Source organism: Ascaphus truei, chromosome 22, assembly GCF_040206685.1.
Source record: "Ascaphus truei isolate aAscTru1 chromosome 22, aAscTru1.hap1, whole genome shotgun sequence".
Taxonomy (NCBI): domain Eukaryota; kingdom Metazoa; phylum Chordata; class Amphibia; order Anura; family Ascaphidae; genus Ascaphus; species Ascaphus truei.
The window spans coordinates 18606563-18630620 of record NC_134504.1 but is presented as its reverse complement, the minus strand read 5'-3'; the positions used below and the strand labels follow the sequence as shown (position 1 = coordinate 18630620).

At 49.5% G+C, this 24058-nt stretch overlaps 1 protein-coding gene across 4 annotated transcripts in view; it reads left to right on the top strand.

Annotated features, from left to right (window-relative positions):
* The first annotated feature begins 64 nt into the window (after positions 1-64).
* RGS9 (regulator of G protein signaling 9) overlaps positions 65-24058 on the top strand; it is a 67524-nt gene continuing 43530 nt past the window's right edge. For 3 of the 4 annotated variants that reach the window (XM_075580106.1, XM_075580105.1, XM_075580104.1), the window contains exons 1-8: positions 65-160; positions 7000-7050; positions 10824-10930; positions 13122-13173; positions 15436-15494; positions 18557-18633; positions 19809-19890; positions 21611-21673. In XM_075580106.1, the coding sequence (XP_075436221.1) occupies positions 85-160; positions 7000-7050; positions 10824-10930; positions 13122-13173; positions 15436-15494; positions 18557-18633; positions 19809-19890; positions 21611-21673 (567 nt within the window). In that variant the 5' untranslated portion in view covers positions 65-84. Of the gene's footprint in view, positions 161-6067; positions 6191-6999; positions 7051-10823; positions 10931-13121; positions 13174-15435; positions 15495-18556; positions 18634-19808; positions 19891-21610; positions 21674-24058 lie in introns of those variants that run through there. The other variant, XM_075580107.1, reaches the window with a different exon arrangement.

Here is a 24058-nt window from a genome sequence, read left to right as displayed (position 1 = left end):
TCCCCCCCTGATTCTCTGAGCAAACGTCACGGTTTTCTGACACCCTTTTTGTGTGCGTTGCAGATCGAAGCGCTGGTGCTGGAGATGCAGGACGCGGATACCGGCATTAAAATGCACACTCAGCGGCTGATGATAACGACCATTCCCCATGCCATTACAGGTATTTGCTTTAATTACAGACCACCTCAGTTACACAGGTCATGGTATGTCATATGTCTCAGCGGTTCCCAGCCTTTCACACTGCGCTCCCCCTGCTAGAAAATATCAGTCCCGCGAGCCCCTAATGAATAAATCTTATTACCGACTCCTCATACTATCGCTAACACCGTGTGACCGATCCCAGGCAGTATAGTGTCCTGAGCTCGTGGGGGGAACACACGCTTAATAATCCCCCAAACTGCCCCTCGGTGTGTGCAGGCAGCATGGGGGGGTATAGCTGTCACTCACTGCGGGAGCTTCCAAAGTCACGCCCCACAATGCCTTGCTGCTGTGGATGCAAAGCATTGTGGGAGAGCGGCATTGGAAGCTCCTGCTGTAAGGTACAGGGATCCCCCCCCCCCCCCGCGCTAAGGTGCAGTTTGGAATCTTACTAAGTGCGCCGCTGACCCCGCACGGGCTCTGGACCCTGCTATGCGGTCTGGGATCCGACATTACATCTTTTTGGGAGGCGAACCCCTTGGAGACACCTCACACACACCCTGTCGGTAATCCTGGATCTATCTTATTGCACCTATTCACATTTTATGCACCAAGACAAGTTTATTATTATTATTATTATATTTGTATGGCACCAACATATTCCGCGGCCCAGTACAATGCAGGAGGGAGGACAATAACATTGTATGACCAAAGAGTACATGTTAACTGAGACAATAGGAAGGTTCCTGTCCCAAGGAGCTTACAATCTAGAAAGAGGGGATTAAAGACACAAGGAAAGGTGTGTGTGAGTTGCTTAGCAAGGGTTTGGCTATCAACTTCAGGACTCTGAGTCCGCGGTTTTAGGATGAGAGGAAAAGCTTGACATTAAATTGACATTAAGGGAAGCAATTTCGTCCTTAGTATAAATAGTTTATGGGTATATAGGCTCACCTGGTTACTCGTTCTGTTTTAGAAAGACAACCCCCCGCCCCGGGTAATATCACAGATGGGAATGTCCTCAACAGTTGACATTCAATAGAATTCACAATTTTCATCCTATTCTAAAGATTATTATAGGGGTTTTCAACTCCAGTCCTCAAGCCCCTCCAACAGGTCAGGTTTTCAAGATATCCCTGCTTCAGCACAGGTGGCTCAATCAGAGGCTCAGTCGAGGTATGTATCTCCAGAAGTAGGGGGTCCGCACAGCTGAAATCAATGGGGTTCATCTCCGGAGACCCCCTGCTTCAAACCAATGTAAAAAAGGAACAAAGAATAATAATGAAAATTGCTGCTTTCAAATTATATATACTGTATTTTTCAACTTTTCACTTTTCTATGGTAAACAAAAGCTTTGGGATGTGTGTTTTTTTTAAAACACAATCTTTATCTAATGTCTTTTGGCTAGAAGAATTTGATAATCCTCAAAATCGCAGATTAATTGTTAGCTTTGCTCTGTCTTTGTTGGCAAGGTAATTATGAAGTCTTCGTCAGCCAAACAGATAAACATATGTAGCGGCTAAGCTTGAATCCAGTGTCCCTGCCAAAAGGAGGTATTCGTTTTCCGAAAGATAAAAAGAAGTGAATTAGTTACTTTAAAGCGGTTGAATCTTTGTAACGAAACTAATTACAACAATCATTCATTTTTATTTTATATCTATTTTGGCATATAACTGCCCGTTTAAATTACGAAACAACCGTTAAAAGCATGATGAAGCTAGTGTAACGATTGAACCGAGCAAGCAGAATTGGAGAGAGAGCAGTAATGACCTTGGGCTGATTACTTAAGAAGGTGTTTGTTCCTCTGTCTGAGGGAGGGCACCCTTAAATAGATCAAATTAAAAGATTATGCTGTCAGTCAGGTCCTGGGATCTCTGCTTATACTGAGCCCTCGGAACACACACTTGCTTAGGAAGGGCGGCTTAACCGCTTGGTTACCGGATGTGCCAGCACCGTATTCCTCTGCAATGTAAGCCTGAAAGGCATACTGCTATTAGTTGTAAGCTATTTAGGAGCTCACGCCTACTGTAGGTGAGTGATGGTGCAATCAATTCCAACGATGCAGGGCTGGGATGTTACAGAGAGGTCCCACAGCAGTGACCATACTTAAAAATCCCGGAAGCCGGAAACGACACAAGGATAGCTGTGATGTTTCATTTTGTCCAACGGGTTTTTGGGCCAAACTTTAAATAGCTGTTAAACAGATAGGAGCGGCTCAGTGAGTAGAGACGCTGACTGATAACAATGACACTGAGTTTGCAACAGGGGAACCTGGGTCAATTCCCGGTGTCAGCCCCTTGTGACCTTGGGCAAGTCACTTTTTATGTCCCTGTGCCTCAGGCACCAAAACATAGATTGTAAGCTCTGCGGGGCAGTGACTGTGCCTGTAACATTCCTATGTGCTGCGTACTGCGCGCTGTGCTGTAATTGTGACGCGCTGTGTGTCCCATTGGGAGAAAAGCGCTACAGTATATGAAATGAAGTTATTGTTATTATCTATATGAAATACGAAAGAGACAGCAACAAATCAACAAAGCACCGGCACCATTATTACTATTCTCTGTATGTGGCCAACATATTCCACAGCGTAGTACAACATGGCAAGTAGGACAATAATATTATATAACTAGCTGAGAGCCCCGGCGTTGCCCGGGATGTTTGTGGTGTGGGTGTGGCATTTGGGTGGGGAGTGGTCCACGCGGCCCATGTGCGGTGGTAGTGCTGCTGTGGCTGTACTGATGGTGATTGTATCGGTGTGCTGATTTGGGAGGGTTTGGTGCTGATGTGGGGGTGCGGATGTGGGTGTGCCGATGGGGGAGGTGCAAAGGTGGCGATGTGTGGGTGCTGATGGTGTTGATGGGGGCTGGGAATGGCGGGGAGCCGAGAATGCCAGTGTGCTGGGGGGGCATGGGATACCGGTGTGCTGATGTGGTGGTGCTGGGGATAGTGTGTGTGTGTATACATGTTTGTGTGTATACATTGTATGTGTGTGTGTGTGTATACGTGTGTGTGTGTGTGTGTATGTATACATGTGTGTATGTATACATTGTGTGTATACAACATGTTTGTGTGTGTGTATACACATGTGTGTATACACGTGTGTGTGTGTGTGTGTATACACGTGTGTGTGTGTGTATACGTGTGTGTGTGTATACGTGTGTGTGTGTGTATACGTGTGTGTGTGTATACATGTGTGTGTGTATACATGTGTGTGTGTATACATTATGTGTATACGTGTATGTGTATGTCTCCGTGTGTGTGTGTATGTCTCCATGTGTGTGTGTACATGTGTGTGTGTGTACGTGTACATGTGTGTGTGTGTCTACGTGTACATGTGTGTGTCTACGTGTGTGTGTACGTGTGTGTGTGTCTACGTGTACATGTGTGTGTCTACGTGTGTGTGTGTACGTGTGTGTGTGTCTACGTGTGTGTGTGTCTACGTGTGTGTACGTGTGTGTGTGTGTGTCTACGTGTGTGTGTGTCTACGTGTGTGTGTGTGTCTACGTGTGTGTATACGTGTGTGTGTATACGTGTGTGTGTATACGTGTGTGTGTGTGTCTACGTCTGTGTGTGTGTGTGTGTCTACGTGTGTGTGTGTGTCCCTGTGTGTGTGTGTTTGTGTCCCTGTGTGTCCTTTGGCCCGTCACTCCGCCTCAGGACAATGAGAGGTGTGCGGGGGCGGGCAAAGGGACCAATGAGGTGGGAAGGGGGGGGGGGAGGAGGTGGGAAGGGGGGGGGGGAGGAGGTGGGAAGGGGGGGGGAGGAGGTGGGAAGGGGGGGGGTGGTGAGAAGGGGGGGAGGTGGTGAGGAGGGGGGAAGGGGGGGGAGGGGAAGAGGGGAGGTGGTGGGAAGGGGGGGTGGAGGTGGTGGGGGGAGGTGGTGGGAAGGGGGGGTGGTGGGGGGAGGTGGTGGGAAGGGGGAGGTGGTGGGAAGGGGAGGTGGTGGGAAGGGGAGGTGGTGGGGGGAGGTGGTGGGAAGGGGGGGTGGAGGGGGGTGGTGGGAAGGGGGGGTGGAGGGGGGAGGTGGTGGGAAGGGGGGAGGAGGTGGTGGGAAGGGGGGGAGGAGGGGGGAGGTGGTGGGAAGGCGGGAGGTGGTGGGGAGGAGGGGGGAAGGGGGGGAGATGGTGGGGAGGAGGGGGGAAGGGGGGGAGGTGGTGGGGAGGAGGGGGGAAGGGGGGGAGGTGGTGGGGAGGAGGGGGGGAGGAGGGGGGAAGGGGGGGAGGTGGTGGGGAGGAGGGGGGAAGGGGGGGGAGGAGGAGGGTGGGAGGGGGGAAGGGGGGGAGGGGAGGAGGGGAGGAGGAGGGAAGGGGGGGGAGGGGAGGGGGGGAAGGGAGGAGGGGAGGAGGGGGGAAGGGGGGGAGGGGAGGGGGGAAGGGGGGGGAGGGGAGGGGGGAAGGGGGGGGAGGGGAGGGGGGGAAGGGGGGAGGGGGGAGGTGGTGGGAAGGGGGGAGGAGGGGGGAGGAGGGGGGGAGGTGGTGGGGGGAAGGAGGGGGGAAGTGGTGGGAAGGTGGTGGGAAGGGGGGGAAGGTGGTGGGGTGGGGGGGAGGTGGGGGGAAGGGGGAGGAGGTGGTGGGAAGGGGGGGGAGGTGGTGCGAAGGGGGGGAGGTGGAGGGGAGGTGAAGGGGGTGGGGGTGGAGGGGAGGTGAAGGGGGAGAGTGGAGGTGAGGTGAAGGGGGGGGTGGAGGGGAGGTGAAGGGGGGGGGTGGAGGGGAGGTGAAGGGGGGGTGGAGGGGAGGTGAAGGGGGAGAGTGGAGGTGAGGTGAAGGGGGGGGGTGGAGGGGAGGTGAAGGGGGGGGTGGAGGGGAGGTGAAGGGGGGGTGGAGGGGAGGTGAAGGGGGGTGGAGGGGAGGTGAAGGGGGGGTGGAGGAGAGGTGAAGGGGGGGTGGAGGGGAGGTGAAGGGGGGGTGGAGGGGGATGAAGGGGGGGTGGAGGGGAGGTGAAGGGGGGTGGAGGGAGGTGAGGGGTGGGTGAGGGGAGGTGAAGGGGGGTGGAGGGAGGTGAGGGGTGGGTGAGGGGAGGTGAAGGGGGGTGAGGGGAGGTGAAGGCCGCTCCCTCACCCGACCGGCCGCTCCCTCACCCGTCCGGCCGCTCCCTCAGCCGTCCGGCCGCTCACTCACCCGTCCTGAAGCTCCACGTGGATCTGAGGCGGGAGGCAGCTTGTTGTGGCCGCTCCCCCGCTGTGTCCCGGGCACTCGCTCCCCCGCTGACTGTAGCGGCGCCGGGAGGGGGGGGGGGGGCTGAAAGCGCGGGAAACAGGGAGACACGGGGAGAGGAGGAGGTGCGCGCGGGTGTGGAGGCTGATGTTCGGGGAGGAAGAGGCTCCGGGACCGGCAGGTATGTGAGCCCCACCCCCCGGGTTATACATGCTGCTAATGTACACCCCCTACTGTGTGTGTGTGTGTCCCTGTGTGTGTGTGTGTGTCCCTGTGTGTGTGTCCCTGTGTGTGTGTGTCCCTGTGTGTGTGTGTTCCTGTGTGTGCGTGTCCGTGTGTGTGTGTGTGTGTGTGTGTGTGTCCCTGTGTGTGTGTGTGTGTCCCTGTGTGTGTCCCTGTGTGTGTCCCTGTGTGTGTCCCTGTGTGTGTGTGTGTTTGTGTCCCTGTGTGTCCTTTGGCCCGTCACTCCGCCTCAGGCCAATGAGAGGTGTGCGGGGGCGGCCCAAGGGACCAATGAGATTTCCCCTAGGGACACCGGACATCCAGGCAGGCAGGCATACAGTGCTTTCACTAATATAGTATAAGAAGACAAAAGATTACCTGTATGTATGTATGTATGTATGTATGTATGTATGTATACATACTGCATTTACACAGCATACCCATGCTGTGCTTAAAAGCTGTTTCAACGGTGATGCATCAGATTAAATGGGCTCCATGTGAATGGATATTCCAGGCAAAAGGTGACACATTGTGTGCTCATTTGCATGTCATTTCCCAGAATCCCTTGCTGCAGTGGGAACACTTTATGCTCGGTGATAATGGTTGAAAGGCAGGGTTGCAGACGTGTCTAAGGCCCGTTCTATACTGCATGCGGGCGTGTGCACGTGCTGCATGCTTTTTGTAAGTATACTGTGAGAGCTGTGAAGGTACAGTGTATGTGTGTGTGTGTGTGTGTGTGTGTGTGTGTGTGTGTGTGTGTGTGTGTGTGTGTGTGTGTGTGTGTGTAATTTATTATTTAAAAAAAAAAACATTGGTAAAAATAAAATATTTATTACATTTGTGCAGACACACAAATACATATACACACACACACACATACATATATACACACACATATACATACATTCAGCGCTGATAGCGGCGCGAAAATATGATTTTCCCCGTCTTCCCCGCTGTCTGTCGGCTCCCCGCTGCGCGCATGCGTAGCACGCCCCGCCACTATAGAACGGCCCTAAGACATGTGAATGTGCTCACAAGTCAAATTCTTTATTGGCTATATGCTAACGGTGGAGGTTTTCTGTCGCCTTTTTCACCCACCATAACTTTAAATGTCTGTCTGTCTGTCTTTATATAGCACCATTAGTGTACATAGTGCTTCACAGCAGTAATACACGTGACAACCATATAAATAACAAATAATACAAATAACAGATCGTGGGAATAAGTACATTAGACATAAAAGTAACATTGTGGAAGAGGAGTCCCTGCTCCGAAGAGCTTACAATCTAATTGGTAGGGAGAACGTACAGAGACAGTTCTGGTAAGTGCGTCTGCAGGGGGCCAAGCTTTATGTGTCATGTTTAGTATTAGCCACAGTGCTACTCAAGTTAAGACAAACAGACAATTTGAAGCAGTTCCCCGACCCGAAGAGCTTGCAGTCCGTTTGATGTGGATGACCATGGTTTCTTACTAATATATTTGCTTTTCAGGCCATGATATATTGGAGTGGATAATTCAGAGGCTACAGATTGCAGATGAAGGTATGTGCCAAATCTTCATTTTCCTACAATAAGTATATTATGCATTTTTTTTAATTAGCACTGTGTTTCCATTTCATGGGGAGAGACACCTGGAGCTGGGCTAATTTCAGACACATTTAAAGACTTGAAAATGACTATATTTCCACAGTTTGGGAGCATTTATAACATCTTACTATATATATACTAGCTGAGAGACCCTGCGTTGCCCGGGATGTGAATATCTAATAATTGTTTGGTGGGGGGGTGAATCTTGGGTTTGGTGGGGGGGGGGGGGTGAATCTTGGGGGGTGAATCTTGGGTGGGTGGGGGGGGTGAATCTTGGGTGGGTGGAGGTGTTGAGTTTTGTGTGGGTGGGTTGGGTGAGTGGGTGCGCGGAGCGGGTGTGAAGGCAGAAATTGTCACAGGTGCATGGAAGGTGTACAATTAATATGTTATTGTGCGTTTGGGAGTGGGCGGGAAGGCGTAAATGTAGGGTGGATGAGCAGGAGGGGAGCATAAAGTGTGTGAAGGGGCCTGCTGAACGCGGAGCGGGCGGGAAGGCGGAGGGAGTGTGGACCCGGAAATTTTGAGCGTGTAGAGGGCGACAGGTTGATGATGATGGGGCCAGATGTGGGCTGTAGCGGTGCAGACAGTAATCGTGCTGCTGAGCGCAGAGCGGGCGGGAAGGCGGAGGGAGGGATTTGTGACAGTAAGGGGAGTGCTGAGGTAGGGGGTGTGGACAGCAGAGGCGGTTTGTGTGATAAGTGGGTTAAACTTACCAAGGTGGGTGGGTGAGTCCGCATGGGTGATCCCAGGTGTGTAGGGTGAGACTGCAGGGAGAGAGTCTCGAGGCTATTAGGCTTCAGAGTCTCGGGTGACAGTCTCAGGGGGTATGGTGAGACTCTGTGCCAGTATGTGTGTGTGTCACAGTGGAGTAGGTGTGTCAGTGATGTCAGCGTACCTCTTGGCCAATGAGAGCCGTGGGGGAGACGGGGTATGGGCGGGCGGACCGAGGGACCAATGAGAATCCCCACATCTACTAACAATCAAACAAATTTCATTTTTATATATGTAGATTTAAAAGGAGTTGAAACAATAATATAATAAACAACAATATAGTTTGGGGTCACTAGCCATTCATCTCCGGGGACCCCCTGACTCCCACCCTGGTAAAAAAAAGTGGGGACCGGAGGCGGTTCTGCTGCTATAAGTCTTTCTAACACACAGAAGAAAAAGCCTGGTCCCGATGTTTAAGAAATGTACTGTAGATGTAACCCGTCTTTGCCTGGCCCTGAAAGCAGGTGACATTTAAGTGTGGTGGAATAGATGGGTGCAGATGGTTAGAGTCTCTCATACCTGTTTTCTCCGTGCGCTGGCGTCCGTGCTGGCTGGTGGTGTACGCAGATGGAAAAAGACAGACTGGTTACTTTATTTATAAGACAGGTTTCATACTGTACATCCTTGTTCCCTGGAGGCTCAGATAGCTTCCCAGGGAGGTCCACATGGCTTGTCACCTTCCATTGCCATGGGGTTCAGGGGAACATGCAATCTCTGACTCCAGTGAACTGGAGGCATTCTCGGGTACCGTCCAGGACACTGTGTAGGGGTGTACTTCTATCGAGTTTCCCATCTACCTGTCCTCCTTACAATGCCCTACCTGTCCATACCATGGTTAGCCTGGCATGTATAGGCGTGTAGTTGGCATTAGAGTAACTTTAGCTGTGACCAGGGTTGCCACCACTCCGGGTTTTGGGCACATACCTTTGGGCTACCGGTTTAGCCTGTTAATCTCCGGGAGGAGGCGGGGTGTAGCGTGGTGCGGCGGTGTCTCCGGCATCCTCTTGCATCTCCCCCTGCAACTCCTGTGAAGAAGGCTGCCATGACAACGGGCTGCTAAGTGATGTCACGGCATCAAGTGCCGCCCGTTGCCATTACATAGGGACGCTACGCAGCGTCATGTTGCCATGACAACTTAACGCGGCGTAGCATCCCATTGTCATGGCAACGTGGCGCCATGTTCACTAAAGTTGTAGGGGAAGATGCAGGAGAATGTCGGAGACGCCGCACCACCGCACCGCCACAGGTAAAAGAGAATTTATTTAAAAATTTTCTCCGGGTTGGCCTTCAGTAGAAGGTGGTAACCCTGGCTGTGACTCTTCCCTGGACCTCTGAACTAGGGATCCATTACTTGGGAGCTCACAGGAAAAGATGGCATTCCCCGGCATTTTGATTATTACAGTGGCCCTTCCTAGATAAGGGACACACTTCCCTAACTTATAACACTAACAGGTGACCATACTTCACACATATAAGACAGACCATTAACACAGTGAGACTCCTCTGGTGTCCTCCAGGAGCCAGGGTTTGGAAGCTTTATACCCCTGTATGATGTCATCATCCTACCCCTGTAACTGGGCAAGGTACAGACATCCTTAGGCTGCGTCTAGGGTTGCAGCAGCCGTGCGGAGGCGCGCTGAGGCTGAGGGAAAGCGGGTGCTTTCCCTGGCCTTGGTTAGCGAGCCATCTGGGGGCGTGTCGGGGGGGCGGGCCAGTGACGTCACGGAGCTGGTTCGCCCTCATTGGGCGAACCGCTCACGTGACCGGCCCTGTGCTCACGCGAGCTCTTGAAACTAAATTTTTTCTAAGACCTACGCTTCCGCACGCTTGCGGAAGCGTGCGCGATCCCCTGCTAAAGCCGCTCTCATTGCGGCTGCAGGGGCTCACTGCCGAGCGTAAGCGCGCCTCAGCACAGGTCAGAGCTTAGGCGCTGACCATGCCCAAGGCCTAAGCCTATCAGGATTCATATATGTCAGGTCACTATTCTAGCAGGTTCTGGAACTGAGGAGTGGCTGATCACCTGACATGAGCTACTTTGGGAACAGAGATTAAGCTACATGAAATTAGTTACTTGTAGCTAGGGCCTCTCCTAGACACTGGCCTGCTAACTCCCCATTAACCCCTTCAGTAGACAATAGTAATCCCATTAGGAGGGTTAGATAGATCTTTTTTTTTTTTTTTAAATCAAGCATGGTACCAACAGGACTTCTAATCACCGACAGCCATAATAATATGCACTTTTATCATTTATAATATTGTGAGTGCTGGTCTTTCCTAGTAGATACGTAGACACTACAGGCGTAGGGTGACCACTTCATTTTGATTATGCAGCCAAAGCAATTGTGGTTTTATATCACCCACCCAAAAAGGTTTGCTAATCCGGGACAATTTAACATAGATGCTAGAAAATGTAACAACAAAATCTCTATTCAGTTTTACCGGGATCTGCCTGGTTTCCAGGACTGCACTCAGTTGTATGTGATGTATAATTATAGAGAAAAACAATATTATTGATGCCTAAAGCAACTATCGCTCCTACCCAATTTGTTTCAGTTTTTTTTGCTTTAGGATTCGGACACTGAGGCCCTCCCGGACCTGAACGGCACTATTTGTAGCCCCCTTGTTTCCTGGGGATACACCGGTCTTAGTTGCTGGTGTGTTTTCTCCCATTTGGGAAATCAAAATGGCTGCCAAATCAATATTACTGTAGTTCCACGGGTCAACAGGAAGTCGCAGCATCATGGAAGGGCTGACGTTGCGGCTTCCTGTTGGACAACCTTTGGATGCCCATGATGACAACTAAACCGGACGGTATCTGGGGAAGTTAAAAATGGGCATGGAAGAGACCCCCTCCCCCAACTCCCCCCCCCCCCACCCCCAGTTCTAATTCGGTACAACAACCAATATGAAAACTGGTGGATTCCTGCGGTAATGATCCAATTTGTGTTTCCCCTCAGATGCCCAACACCTTGGCAATTTGATGATGAAGTGCGGATATTTCTACCCCCTGCAGGAACCCACCAATCTTATCCTCAGAGCAGACAGTAGCCTGTACAGATTTCAGGTGTGTATGTATCATAACTGGAACCGTGTAAGGGTCCCGGTCTAGGATATTTGGTCACTGCCATTTTGCCGCGAACAAATCTCCGCCGGAATTTACCCGTCACTCGCCTCGGCACCGAGGACCTCTCGCCGCTGGCCCATTCGACCGCCAAGGTAAGTCTCTAACAATAACAAATTTGGGGGCGGCAGAGAACGGCGCTTGCCAGTTTGCGCATGCGCAGGTACGATTTGGCGGTAAGCGCCGCAACGTGACACAGCATCGCGTTGCAATGGCAACGGGATGGCGTCGTGTCAAATGACGCTGGGGGAGGAGGGCAGCACCAGGTAAGTGCCTACGGGCGACATCTTTTTAAATCCGCCACTGCCACTTACCCTAAAAAACCCTATTCTTAACCCCTTATATTAATGCTACCCCTACCCTAAAAACCTTAATATCTTACCCAACAAAACCTTACCCTAACCCTGTACCTTAAAAACCTTAACCCCTTACCCTAATCCCTTACACTAAAAACCTAACCCTTTACCCTAAACCTCACCCTTATCCCTTACTCTAAAAACCTAACCCCTAACCATAAACCCTTATCCTTAACCGCTACATTAAGCCAGCGGAGACTCAGTCACGGAGAGACGCTCGCGACCAAATGATCTCCCAGGTACGGCGATTACAGCCTCTCTTCTCCTGGTCGCTCCCACACTGTTTCTGGTGGGTGTGTGTATTACACAATTATTGTGTGGATAAAGGTGAAAAACAGGCGCTACTTAGTGGATGAAATCAATATATAGTAAATGAAAAGTGATTCTGAGGAAATTAGTGACCAAACCCCTTGCTCAAACCTCACTGGTGAGACCTGTTTCACGGGTTCCAAGGGTTAAGCGTTATCTCAAAACATCCAGGGGGAGCATGTGGGGAGATAAGAGAACAATATATATAAGTGCAGACGTTATGTGATAAGTGGTTATACAAGCAATGTCTTGGCTCGTATGGCTGATCTACTCACAGGAGCAAAGGTATATTCACAGCAGTTGGCAAATTGGGTTGCCACCCTTGAAGATATCTGTGAGCTGAACCCCCCTAGCGATTCTCCGTCAGCAGTATGTGTATAAAGAGAGGGAGAGAACTACATAGTGCGATCAGTATGAAGATTTTATGTATAAAAAACACAATATAAAATGCGCACTTACAATTTGCACAAAGGTTAAAAGCATATATCACATTATGTGAATGGAGGATGTCCCGAAACAGCTCACCGCCTCCTACAGGTCAGTCTGCTGGCTTCCGCAGCTCTGTGTCTGTGTCGACACACTCCTGACGAAGCCGAGAAACAGTTTGGTAGCTGGGCGAAACGCGTAGAGTTTACCAGTGGACCAATTTTGGTCTTGGAGACGATCCGTAGAATCAGCTCTGAATGCAGTGACGTCACATCTTGCAGACGGGCGCGCAGAAGGAAGCTCCGGTCCAGGACACAGAGCTGCGGAAGCCAGCAGACTGACCTGTAGGAGGCGGTGAGCTGTTTCGGGACATCCTCCATTCACATAATGTGATATATGCTTTTAACCTTTGTGCAAATTGTAAGTGCGCATTTTATATTGTGTTTTTTATACATAAAATCTTCATACTGATCGCAATATGTAGTTCTCTCCCTCACTTTATACACATACTGCTGACGGAGAATCGCTAGGGGGGTTCAGCTCATAGATATCTTCAAGGGTGGCAACCCAATTTGCCAACTGCTGTGAATATACCTTTGCTCCTGTGAGTAGATCAGCCATACGAGCCAAGACATTGCTTGTATAACCACTTATCACATAACGTCTGCACTTATATATATTGTTCTCTTATCTCCCCACATGCTCCCCCTGGATGTTTTGAGATATAGGTATTACACAATTACTCATGACTAGATACTAATATATATATAACTGTTCGTTTTTATTATAACTACTTTGGTCTGGTTTGCATTTTGAACATTTCTTAATAAACAATTTTTAGTTCAGTTCTTAAAACGCACCTTATTAGCGTTAAAAACCCACGCCGGTCTAAACACTTAAACCAGGCCACGCTAAACACTTAAACCAGGCCACGCTAAACACTTAAACCAGGCCACTATAAACACTTAAACCAGGCCACAGCCGTTGGTTCATGTTGGTTCTAGGACGGGGCTACATCTTAAACTTTATTTTCAATCCTTCAGACGCCTTATTTTTGGCCAACCCAGCAGTGGCCGGCAGAGGATACCGACTATGGTAAGTTTGAACCCTTCTGTTGCTGGAGATCGGGTAAGACAGGGCGTCTCAACTCCAGTCGTCAAGACCCCCACATCAGGTCAGCTTTTCAGGATATCCCTGCTTCAGCACAGGTGGCGCAATCAGTCCCTGTTTCAGCACAGCTGGCTCAATCAATCCCTGCTTCAGCATAGGTGATTCAATCAGTCCCTGCTTTAACATAGGTGGCTCAATCAGAGGCTCCGTCTTCGACAGAGCCACCTGTGCTGAAGCTAGGATATCCTTAAAACCTGACCTGTTGGGGGGGGTCTTGAGGACTGGAGTTGCGAACCCCTGGGGTACGGGATTGTGTATTATTTTACCCTTCTGAAAAACGCTGATTTCAGCTCTGGGAACCTCCCAGTTCACGAGATACATACGTGGAGCCAGTATCGTCCCCTCCAGGGGAAACAAAATGGCGGGTTGACCCTCCCACGTTGTACGGAGCTATTGGAAGCCACGACCTCACCTGTCCCGGCTTCCTGCTGGCCCCTGTGGCACATGGGATTTAAACATGCATTGGTGCCAGCGGAACCTTTCCCGGGTTGTATCTTGGCGGGTCCCAACGGAGCTGAAATTATCGCGGGTCAAACTCCGGGGACCACGTGCTTCCCATCTCCACAACAACAATAAAAAGTGGGGGCAGGACGTAGACAAGGAATCATCTGTTACAGGGGTGGCCAACTCCAGTCCTCAAAGGCCACCAACTGGCCCGGTATTAAGGATATCCCTGCTTCAGCACAGATGGCTGCTCAAAGACTGAGCCACTGATGAGCCACCTGTGCTGAAGCAGGGATATCCTTAAAACCTGACCAGTTGGTGGCCCTTGAGGACTGGAGTTGGTCACTCCTGATCTATTAGCAGTGGCAGCTGCCTTTGACATTCGTAAAGCCATCTCCTTGTGCCACAGTGACAATTAGATTGTAAGCTCTTGAGGTCGGGGTTCATTGTTCTTTTCAAAGCACTGTGTACACTATCAGTGCAATATATAAGATGATTATACGATTGGGAACGTGGGAATATAGATGGCACAGTGAGAATCGTTCCTCTCTGCACTCCTCCCTAAAATAACCGTTCCTCTCCGCACTCCTACCTAAAATAACCGTTCCTCTCCGCACTCCTCCCTAAAATAACCCGTTCCTCTCCGCACTCCTCCCTAAAATAACCCGTTCCTGTCCGCACTCCTCCCTAAAATAACCCGTTCCTCTCCGCACTCCTCCCTAAAATAACCCGTTCCTCTCCGCACTCCTCCCTAAAATAACCCATTCCTCTCCCCACTCCTCCCTAAAATAACCCGTTCCTCTCCACACTCCTCCCTAAAATAACCCGTTCCTCTCCGCACTCCTCCCTAAAATAACCCGTTCCTCTCCGCACTCCTCCCTGAAATAACCCGTTCCTCTCCGCACTCCTACCTGAAATAACCGTTCCTCTCCGCACTCCTCCCTAAAATAACCCGTTCCTCTCCGCACCCCTCCTTAAAATAACCCGTTCCTCTCCGCACTCCTCCCTAAAATAACCCGTTTCTCTCCGCACTCCTCCCTAAAATAACCCGTTCCTCTCCGCACTCCTCCCTAAAATAACCCGTTCCTCTCCGCACTCCTCCCTAAAATAACCCGTTCCTCTCCGCACTCCTCCCTAAAATAACCCGTTCCTTTCCGCACTCCTCCCTAAAATAACCCGTTCCTCTCCGCACTCCTCCCTAAAATAACCCGTTCCTCTCCGCACTCCTCCCTGAAATAACCCGTTCCTCTCCCCACTCCTCCCTGAAATAACCCGTTCCTCTCTGCACTCCTCCCTAAAATAACCCGTTCCTCTCCGCACTCCTCCCTGAAATAACCCGTTCCTCTCCGCACACTCCTCTCTAAAATAACCGTTCCTCTCCGCACTCCTCCCTAAAATAACCCGTTCCTCTCCGCACTCCTCCCTAAAATAACCCGTTCCTCTCCGCACTCCTCCCTAAAATAACCGTTCCTCTCCGCACTCCTCCCTGAAATAACCCGTTCCTCTCCGCACTCCTCCCTAAAATAACCCGTTCCTTTCCGCACTCCTCCCTAAAATAACCGTTCCTCTCCGCACTCCTCCCTAAAATAATCCGTTCCTCTCCGCACTCCTCCCTAAAATTACCCGTTCCTCTCCGCACACTCCTCTCTAAAATAACCCGTTCCTCTCCGCACTCCTCCCTAAAATAACCCGTTCCTCTCCGCACTCCTCCCTAAAATAACCGTTCCTCTCTTTCTACTGCAGCAATTTATTTGGCAAAGAAAAACATTCGGAAGAAAGGCATCCTGGAGGAATATGAGAAGGTGAAAGCATGTGTCCACTTTGGATGGATTTACGTGAGACGCATTTGCCAGCGGCTTCGCGATTAGCGCAAGGCGTCATCAACCATTCATTTATTATGCATTATTTTTTATTCTTCGTTTATTTTCCAAACGTTGGTTTTACCCCGTCGCAGATCGTAGGGGGGCAGAGAAACGAGTCGTTTTGGGGTCCCCTCCTGTAGGGAATTCATGACTCTGTAACCTGGTGATAGAAGCGATGTTGTCCTGCTGCTGCATTAGGATGTGTCCATGGTATGGACGACTGCGCGGACGCGTCCGCACGCTGAGCGATCAGACTGCCTAAAGGCAGTGATCGCGTCTATACGGCGTGCGCGCGGAAGCGGGCGTGCATTGCGCAAGGAATCAGTTAAAACTGATTTCATGGCGTGACGGGCCGGTCATGTGAGCGGTTTGCCCAATGAGGATGAACCAGCTCCGTGACGTCACTGGTACGCCCCTAGACACGCCGACGGACGGCGCGCGTACCATGGCCAGGGAAAGCACCCTCTTTCCCTCAGCCTCCGCGCACCTCCGCACGGGCGAAGTGTCTATGGACGCAGCCTTAGGGTCGCAAGATTATTGTATATTATTAGGGACCCATCTCTCTACCCGAGTCTCCAAGGGGTTCACCCAAAAATATATGTAAATGGGTCCCAGGCAGTATAGCGGGTTCCTGAGCCTGTGTGGGGACTGTGCACTTAGTAAAGCCCCAAACTTCACCTTAGCATAGGGGGGTATCGCTGTCACTTACAGCAGGAGCTTCAAAAGCCGTTCCCCACAATGCTTTGCATCCACAGCAGCAAGACATTGTGGGGCGTGACTTTGAAAGCTCCCGCAGTGAGTGACAGCTATACCCCCCATGCTGCCTGCACACACTGAGGGGCAGTTTGGGGGATTCTTAAGCGTGTGTTCCCCTCACGAGCTCAGGACACTATACTGAACGGGATCGGTCACACCGTGTTAGCGATAGTATGAGGAGTCGGTAATAAGATTTATTCATTAGGCGCAGAACAAATATTTTCTAGCAGGGGGAGCGCAGTGGGACAAAGGTTGGGAACCATTGTGCTGTGATATTGTCTGATAGGAAAATGTTACAGAAGTGGCACGGAAAATATAATAACTAATTAAATATTCAAGGTACATCAAATGGAATAAAGAAATAGGCAGATATAGCAATACTGTAAAATCTGCAGTAAGTTAGTATCTTCTTCTCCAAATTGTTTACTTAGTGTGACAGCAGTGCCAGGGAGAATGCAATAACACATACATGTGAACATCACATCCACGGCATAAGAATAACAAGATAATCACATCCAATCTGCCCCCCCCCTCCGTACATTTTTCTTCGAAGACCACTTATGGTCATAAAAACAGGTAATAGGAGAAAGCAGGAACACCGACGTAAATAAGTGTTGTTAATGCAGAGTATGGGACCCGCCCGAGGTTCTGGCCGCATCATTCATCATATGCCTTGTTATTCAGGATTTGTACATGTTGTCTAGTTACACAACTGTGTGCATCATAAACAACACAAACAATAAACCAGGGGTACATTAGCTGTGACGGTGGGATTTTGTGAATATATATCAGCGATTAACAATAACCCTTGTGAGCAAATTTGCCTGCCTTTCCCCATTATCTGCTTCCACTGCAGCTATGGATTCTGGGTAATGACATGCAAATGAGCACTCAGCGTGTCACACTTTGCTTCTGGTCCATTTTTACATGGATCCCCTATAAGCTTATGCCTACCGCATTACACAGCTTTTCAGCACAGCCTGGGTTACAGAAGTGCAGAGCCAGTAACCCTACTCACAGGCAGCTTTTTGACCATTCGGGTCCCATCAGTGCGAGGTTGGTTGCTGGCCAAGCCACGTGAAGCTGGTAAGTAAGTATAACAAGACATTAAAAAAAGTTATGATGGAGGGTTTTTGTCACTTTTATTTTTTAAACCAGCAGTCCAAGCTGTGTTTTAATTTTTTTATTTTTCCCCCTTTAATATGTGCATCAATACAATCCACACAATGATAAGTAATTAGCTAAGTTGCCGATTGATCCGTTCTCCTGTGATCGATCGGCAAAGATTCGGGGGTCACTAAATGGCTGTCAGTGCAGCAGAAGAGGACCAAAGGTGCAAAGTTCTGTGGGAAAGATCATGTGACCAGGCAGTCACTGGATACAATTGGGTCACTGCTGGAGAGAGGGCAGAGCTCAAAAAGGGGTGTGCCAGAGCCAGTCTTAAAAGAGGAAGGGGATGTGACTTTGTAAATTGTTGCTATAGAAACAAAAAATGCTGGTTACATTATAATACATTAAAAATGTCATTCAGAGTTGTTTTAAAAAATGTATATGTTACAAGTATTTTCTCATAGTACAGAACTGATTTATTTAAAAAAAACACGTAGGATATTGCTTGGTCCGCAGCTTTAAAAGATGATTTTACCCGTCTTCCCAGCTGTCTGTCGGCTCCCCGCTCCCTGCCGTGCGCGCGCGGCCCTTGTATAGAAGGGCTGACTAACCCCAGCCATCTATAACTGCCGTGCGCGCGCACGGCGTAGCACGCGGCCGCACTATAGAACCAGCCTTAGGTGATTCGGAGAGCTTTTTGTGGGTGCACTAGTGTTTGGACCTGCAAAGTAGGTGATACCTTGGCATGGTTTGCAAGCTTAAAATATTCAGGATATCCTTGCTTCAGCAGAGGTGTCTCAATCAGTCCCTGCTTCAGCACAGGTGGCTCAATCAGTCCCAGCTTCAGCAAAGGTGGCTCAATCAGTCCCTGCTTCAGCACAGGTCACTCAATCAGAGGCTCACTTTGTCTCTGATTGAGCCACCTGTGCTGAAGCAGGGATATCCTGGATGCCAGACGTGTGGGGGTAGCTCTTGATGACTGGAGTTGGCCACCCCCGGGTGTAGTGACATGATCCACCTGTCGCTAGGTCTCGTTATAGAGGTTATTGTATCAGTGTATTCCCAGTACAGACCTTTCTGATGCTGCACTTTGCACGAAGCTCACTGCGTATCTTCTTTGTTCTTCTGCTTTGTAGGAAAACTACAGCTTCCTGAATAAGAAAATCAACCACAAGTGGGATTTTGTCGTCATGCAAGCCAAGGAGCAATACAAGTGAGCGGCCACCCATGCTAGCAGCAGAGGGGTTAATTAAACCCTTCCGTGCTTGAGGGGTCTGCTGGCCCCTCTGGTAGTGATGGGGTTAAATGGCAATCTCACATAGCTCCCCCCACCCAAAAAAGCAACCGTATGTAAACAATTTAACAATGTAATTGGCTTCCTTCAACTAATCTAACCACGTTAAAGGCAAAGACCTAGTTTCTTTTGTTTCTCGGGAGACCTATGGCTGGTTGCATTGCTTATTGGCTTCTAGATTTAGGAGTGTTTGTCAATCGAGTGTTTCCTCTCTCTTGATCCTATCCCTGTCCTTATCAGAGAGCCAATAAAGATAAGGGGGGGAGAGAGAGAGGGGGGGGGTTCCTGTGCAAACTCTTGTGGAACACTCAGTGATTTCAGACAAAAGGGAGCAGACTTTAAAAAATGTCAGATTTTGGTAAAAAAAATCAATAATCGCCCAGCTGTAACTTTAATATATATATATATATATATTTCAATGAAAGCAGCATTTTAGCTAAACATTTTTATAGATGGGGAGTTGTTGTTGTTTTTCGGAGCTGAACCCTGTAAATTTCAGCTCGGGGGACCCCCTGCTTCCTGAGTTACTTACCTCCATAGGTGCCCCATGATTGTTAAATCTCTCCCGGCACTCAGGCCCACAGGAAGTTGAGACGGATGATGCGCGGCTTCCTATTGGCTCCCGTCTCGCGGGAGATTTAAACATCCATTTTGTTTAGCCAGCCGTGGATCATACAGGTAAGTACCTGGGGAAGCGGCACGGGGGGGGGGGGGTCCCCATTAACACAGTTGAGCCCTGGACACTCCCTACATCAGGGGTGGCCAACTCCACTCCTCAGGGCCACCAACAGGTCAGGTTTTAAGGATATCCCTGCTTCAGCACAGGTGGCTCAATCAGTGGCTCAGTCTTCAAATGGGCCACTGATTGAGACACCTGTGCTGAAGCAGGGATACTTGGCCAGTTGGTGGCCCTTGAGGGGTGGCGTTGTCCCACCCCCTGCACTACGTCATACCTATTCGAACCACGCCTTTTAATATTGAAAGTAGGTCGTATCTGGTGGTTCACGTGTGTATCTGAAACCAGTACTCCAATGAATGCTGGGGTATTAATACTTTGCTCTGGGTAACACTGCCGCGGATTTGTCCTTTGGCAGGGCGGGCAAAGAGCGGAAGAAATCAGACCGAGTGGTGCTGAGTTGCCAGGAGAGAGGTTACTGGCTGGTACACAGGCCACCGGTAAGTAAGCCACGTTTATAACCGGAACGAGGGTGTGCCATCCTCAGCACCCCAAACTCCAAGGAGGTGGGTTGAAAAAATGGCTACGGCCCAGGCGGCCAACAGAGAGTGCCACGTCCTCGGGACGCGGGTTCTTTCTCTTGGCCGACCCTACGGCCATATTTGAAGTTAGGGGGTCACAGTTGGTGACAGAATTTATTTCAGAGCCAAGTTCTACAGCATTTCCTTGTAGGTCGGTTTCGGGGGTCTCGGGAAGATAGCAAATATCCCATTTATGAAACATTAATGATTCGTTTTTTATATATTTTTATATATATATATATATATATATATATATATATATATATATATATATATATATATATATATATATATATCCACTGCTGCTGAAGCTATATATATATATCTCAGCGCAGTCCCAGCTTCAGCACAGGTGGCTCAGTCTTTGACCTGAAGCAGGGATGGCGCATTTTTCCCTTGGCATGCTTATACAAAGCCATTTTTTAATACAAGGGTTTTATTCCCGTTAAAATGCATTGACGTGAAGGCCATTAAAACCAGGCACAGTACCTGCTAAATAAATACAGTTGTAGGGTAGGAAATACTTGCAAATGTCCCCGCCGTATAGGATACAGTAATATAGAAACATGATGTATGCATATCTTTACTCATATAGCCCCATCCATGTACAAAGCGCCGCACAGCAGCAATACACAGAATAATGTCATGTATGTATGTACGTATGTATGTATGTATGTATGTACGTATGTATGTATGTATGTATGTATGTACGTATGTATGTATGTCTTTATTTATATAGCCCCATCCATGTACAAAGCGCCGCACAGCAGCAATACACAGAATAATGTCATGTATGTATGTACGTATGTATGTATGTATGTATGTATGTATGTATGTCTTTATTTATATAGCGCCATTAATGTACACAGCGCTTCACAGCAGTAATACACGTGGCAATCATATACATAACAAATAGTACAAATAACACATAATGGGAATAAGTGCTTCAGACATAAAAGTAACATTGTAGAAGAGGAGTCCCTGCTCCGGGGAGCTTACAGTCTAAGTGGGATGTTTCAGAGGCTGGAAAAACCGGAGTGCAATATTGACACCGACGCGCACACGCACACGCACACGCACACACCTTGCTTCATGAGCCTCTCGATGTATATACACAGCGTCTGCTCACACAGCTCAGCGCTGCCTCTAATCACAGTGATTAGCGGGTAATTTATGGAGCCCTGGGGAAGGTGAGCGGATGCTAACCCAGCAGTTTATGGAGACCTTTCTAGGCTGATAGGAAGGTCAGGCTGTGCCCTGCTGCCAGTTACCGGGAGGGGGTTTATGTGGCATTCACAGGGGTACCTGTTGAGACTTATCAGGCTGTTACTCTCGGGCTGGAAAAGGGACTCTAATAACGGGTGCGGGCTTAGGGCAGCATTAACCCACTCGGACGTGTTGCCCTATGTCTTAATCCAGGGGAGGGCAACTCCAGTCCTCCTGGGCTACCAAACAGGTCAGGTTTCCAGGATGTCCCAGCTTCAGCACAGATTACTCAATCAGCTGTGCTGAAGCAGGGATATCCTAAAAACCTAACCTGTTGAGGGGGGGGGGGGGAAGGAGTCTTGAGGGCTGAAGTTGGCTACCCTCTAGAATAAAATACAACATGCCGACAAAATGCCCCCTCTGCTTCTTCCAGCCAGGGACGCTAGATGTCTTGGACTACGGACTGGACCGGGCAAGTGACCCTAATGTTATTAAGGTAAACAGGTACGTTGACCTTATTCTCATCCTACGGGTTTGTTGGTGATGCTGCAGTCCCCACTTAGGAAGTAATGCTGCGTATAGATTTAACCCTTTGTGGGGCCCCAAGACGTCACGCGCAGGGGGGGGAGCGCGTTTCAGCTTAGATCGGGCCTCGCGGTCCCACGGAGCGCCGGACGCCACCTGACGTAAACGGGAAACGGAGGACCCCTCCTAGGTTTCCTCACAAAATGGCCACCTTGCCGGAGGGGCCGTGTTGTGACTCTGGTGCTGTGACCCGCTCCGGCTCTCATGGGGTTAACGGATCAAGCTTTGAAGACTTTCTTAAAGGTGCATTCCACCCTTTACATAAAAGCAGGGGGTCCTCGCAGCTGAACCACGTTAATTTCACAAAATAGATGCAGTGCCAGGAAAGGGGGCGAGGTAATTCTGCATCTACTGTATAAAGCTGCTTCCTATTGTACAGTGCAGGGGTGAGATGGTGCTCAGCCAGTCTATGTACTCTGTGGAGTATTCCCAATATTAAATCAATAATGTCCGGAATTGCCTTCAGTAGTCCACATAAACAGCCCAGGTATTAGATGCTTGGGAGAATTCACGCCTTGTGGTGCCCCCACCACAGTGTATGGCGCTATATATAATTCACCCCTGCAAACTTAAGGGAATATGTATGAGGGGGGGTAACTATCATAAAGGCCTGTTACCTTTGTATGAAGCCCTCTCAGTGGATCTGTCAAATCCTTACAATCCAAACCAACAGGTCCGGTTTTCAGGATATCCCTGCTTCAGCACAGGTGGCTCAATCAGTGGCTTCGACTGAGCCAGACTGAGCCACCTGTGCTGAAGCAGGGATATCCTTAATACCTGGTCTGTTGGTGTCCCTTGAGGACTGGAGTTGGCCACCTCTGGATGAGACAGTAACATTTGTAATTACGGTAAAAAAAAACGCTATGAAATTCTAAAAGTAAACTCCCCCCCCCCCATTATCTCTGTGGTTATTTAGCATAATTAACAAAAATATCGATTTCTGTGAAAGGGGCAAGAACTCTTCTTTTCACGCTCCACACCCGATAAAAGGAAGACGTCAATGTGAACAAACGTACTATGCTGGATAGCCAGCGGATGTCGGTACAATATCCCGATAAAAGCCATCTCATCACCAATAAACTTCCCGTCTCCACCACGGCCCTTGAACATTTCAGCTACAGATGCCCGTGATTGCTTCGGCCTTGGGGAGGGGAAGGGGATTTGGTAGCCATGGGAACACGCCACCCACAACCACGTCGTTTATGGGGGGGGGGGGATTCTTTTCTCTCTCCTTGGGTAGCACTTGTTGAAACACCGCGGTTGGCCGAATCAATCCGTAATGTGGAAAAACAAGCTGGTTTTTTTCAGTCACGATGTGTAATAGTGTAGTATTCGATTTCCAATGATTCTTTTGTGGGCAAACATCTTATCCTCGCGAGTCGGAGAAGAGATATAATCCGTGTCTTACGTTGCAAGGAATTGTTTCCCGGGGGGGGGGGGGGTCTTATAATGAAAAACGTTCAGACATGTGACACGTGAATGGTTTTTATTTATGGATCATTAAAGCAACAGGCGTGAAGCAGGGCGTCTCGGGAGCCAAACCGCGTTCATTTCGGCTCCGGGGGAACCCCTGATTTGCGAGCTACTTACCTCCAAAGATGCTGCCAGTATCTCATGGGTTCTAACGCACGATTGATGATGGTGCGGCTTCCTATTGGCTCCCGTGCCGCGGGGTATTTAAACCTGCGTATTCTACACCCAGCCTGGGCTGCTACCGGCAGCACCTTTGGAGGTAAGTCTCTCGGGAAGCGGGGGGTCTCCCAGGGCTGACATTAAAACAGCTCAGCTCCAAAGATCCCCTGCTTCATATCTACTAAAATCCACCCTGGGCAGAAAGGCGCCTTTTAATATAATTGTATTATCATGTTCTTATATAGCGCTGAAAATATGTGCCCCATAGAATGTGGCGGGCACAATTAGACCTTCCCCCAAAGAACTGACAATCTAATATGGTCTGCCGGTGGCACAGGGAGACAAAGTGTCTTCCCACGGTCACAGGGAGTCAACAATGGGATTGGCCACTTCAAAAGCATTGTTTCCTTTTAGAGGGTTCGAAGTCTACAAAACAGACATTGAGAGAGATGTTGGATGAAACGTGACAGGAGAGATAAGACTGTTTCGTTACGGTCATGTTTTGCTGTTCTCTGCACCGATTGTCCTCCTCTGCTTTATCCCTTCTTTCTGCAGGTCTTTGAATGTTATCAGTGTAGGCGAAGAAGTCCTTGAGGGATGTGCCCTTGGAGAGATACGCTGCAGGCTGCTTGTCAGATGACAACGAGGTCTTTTTCATTTCTCA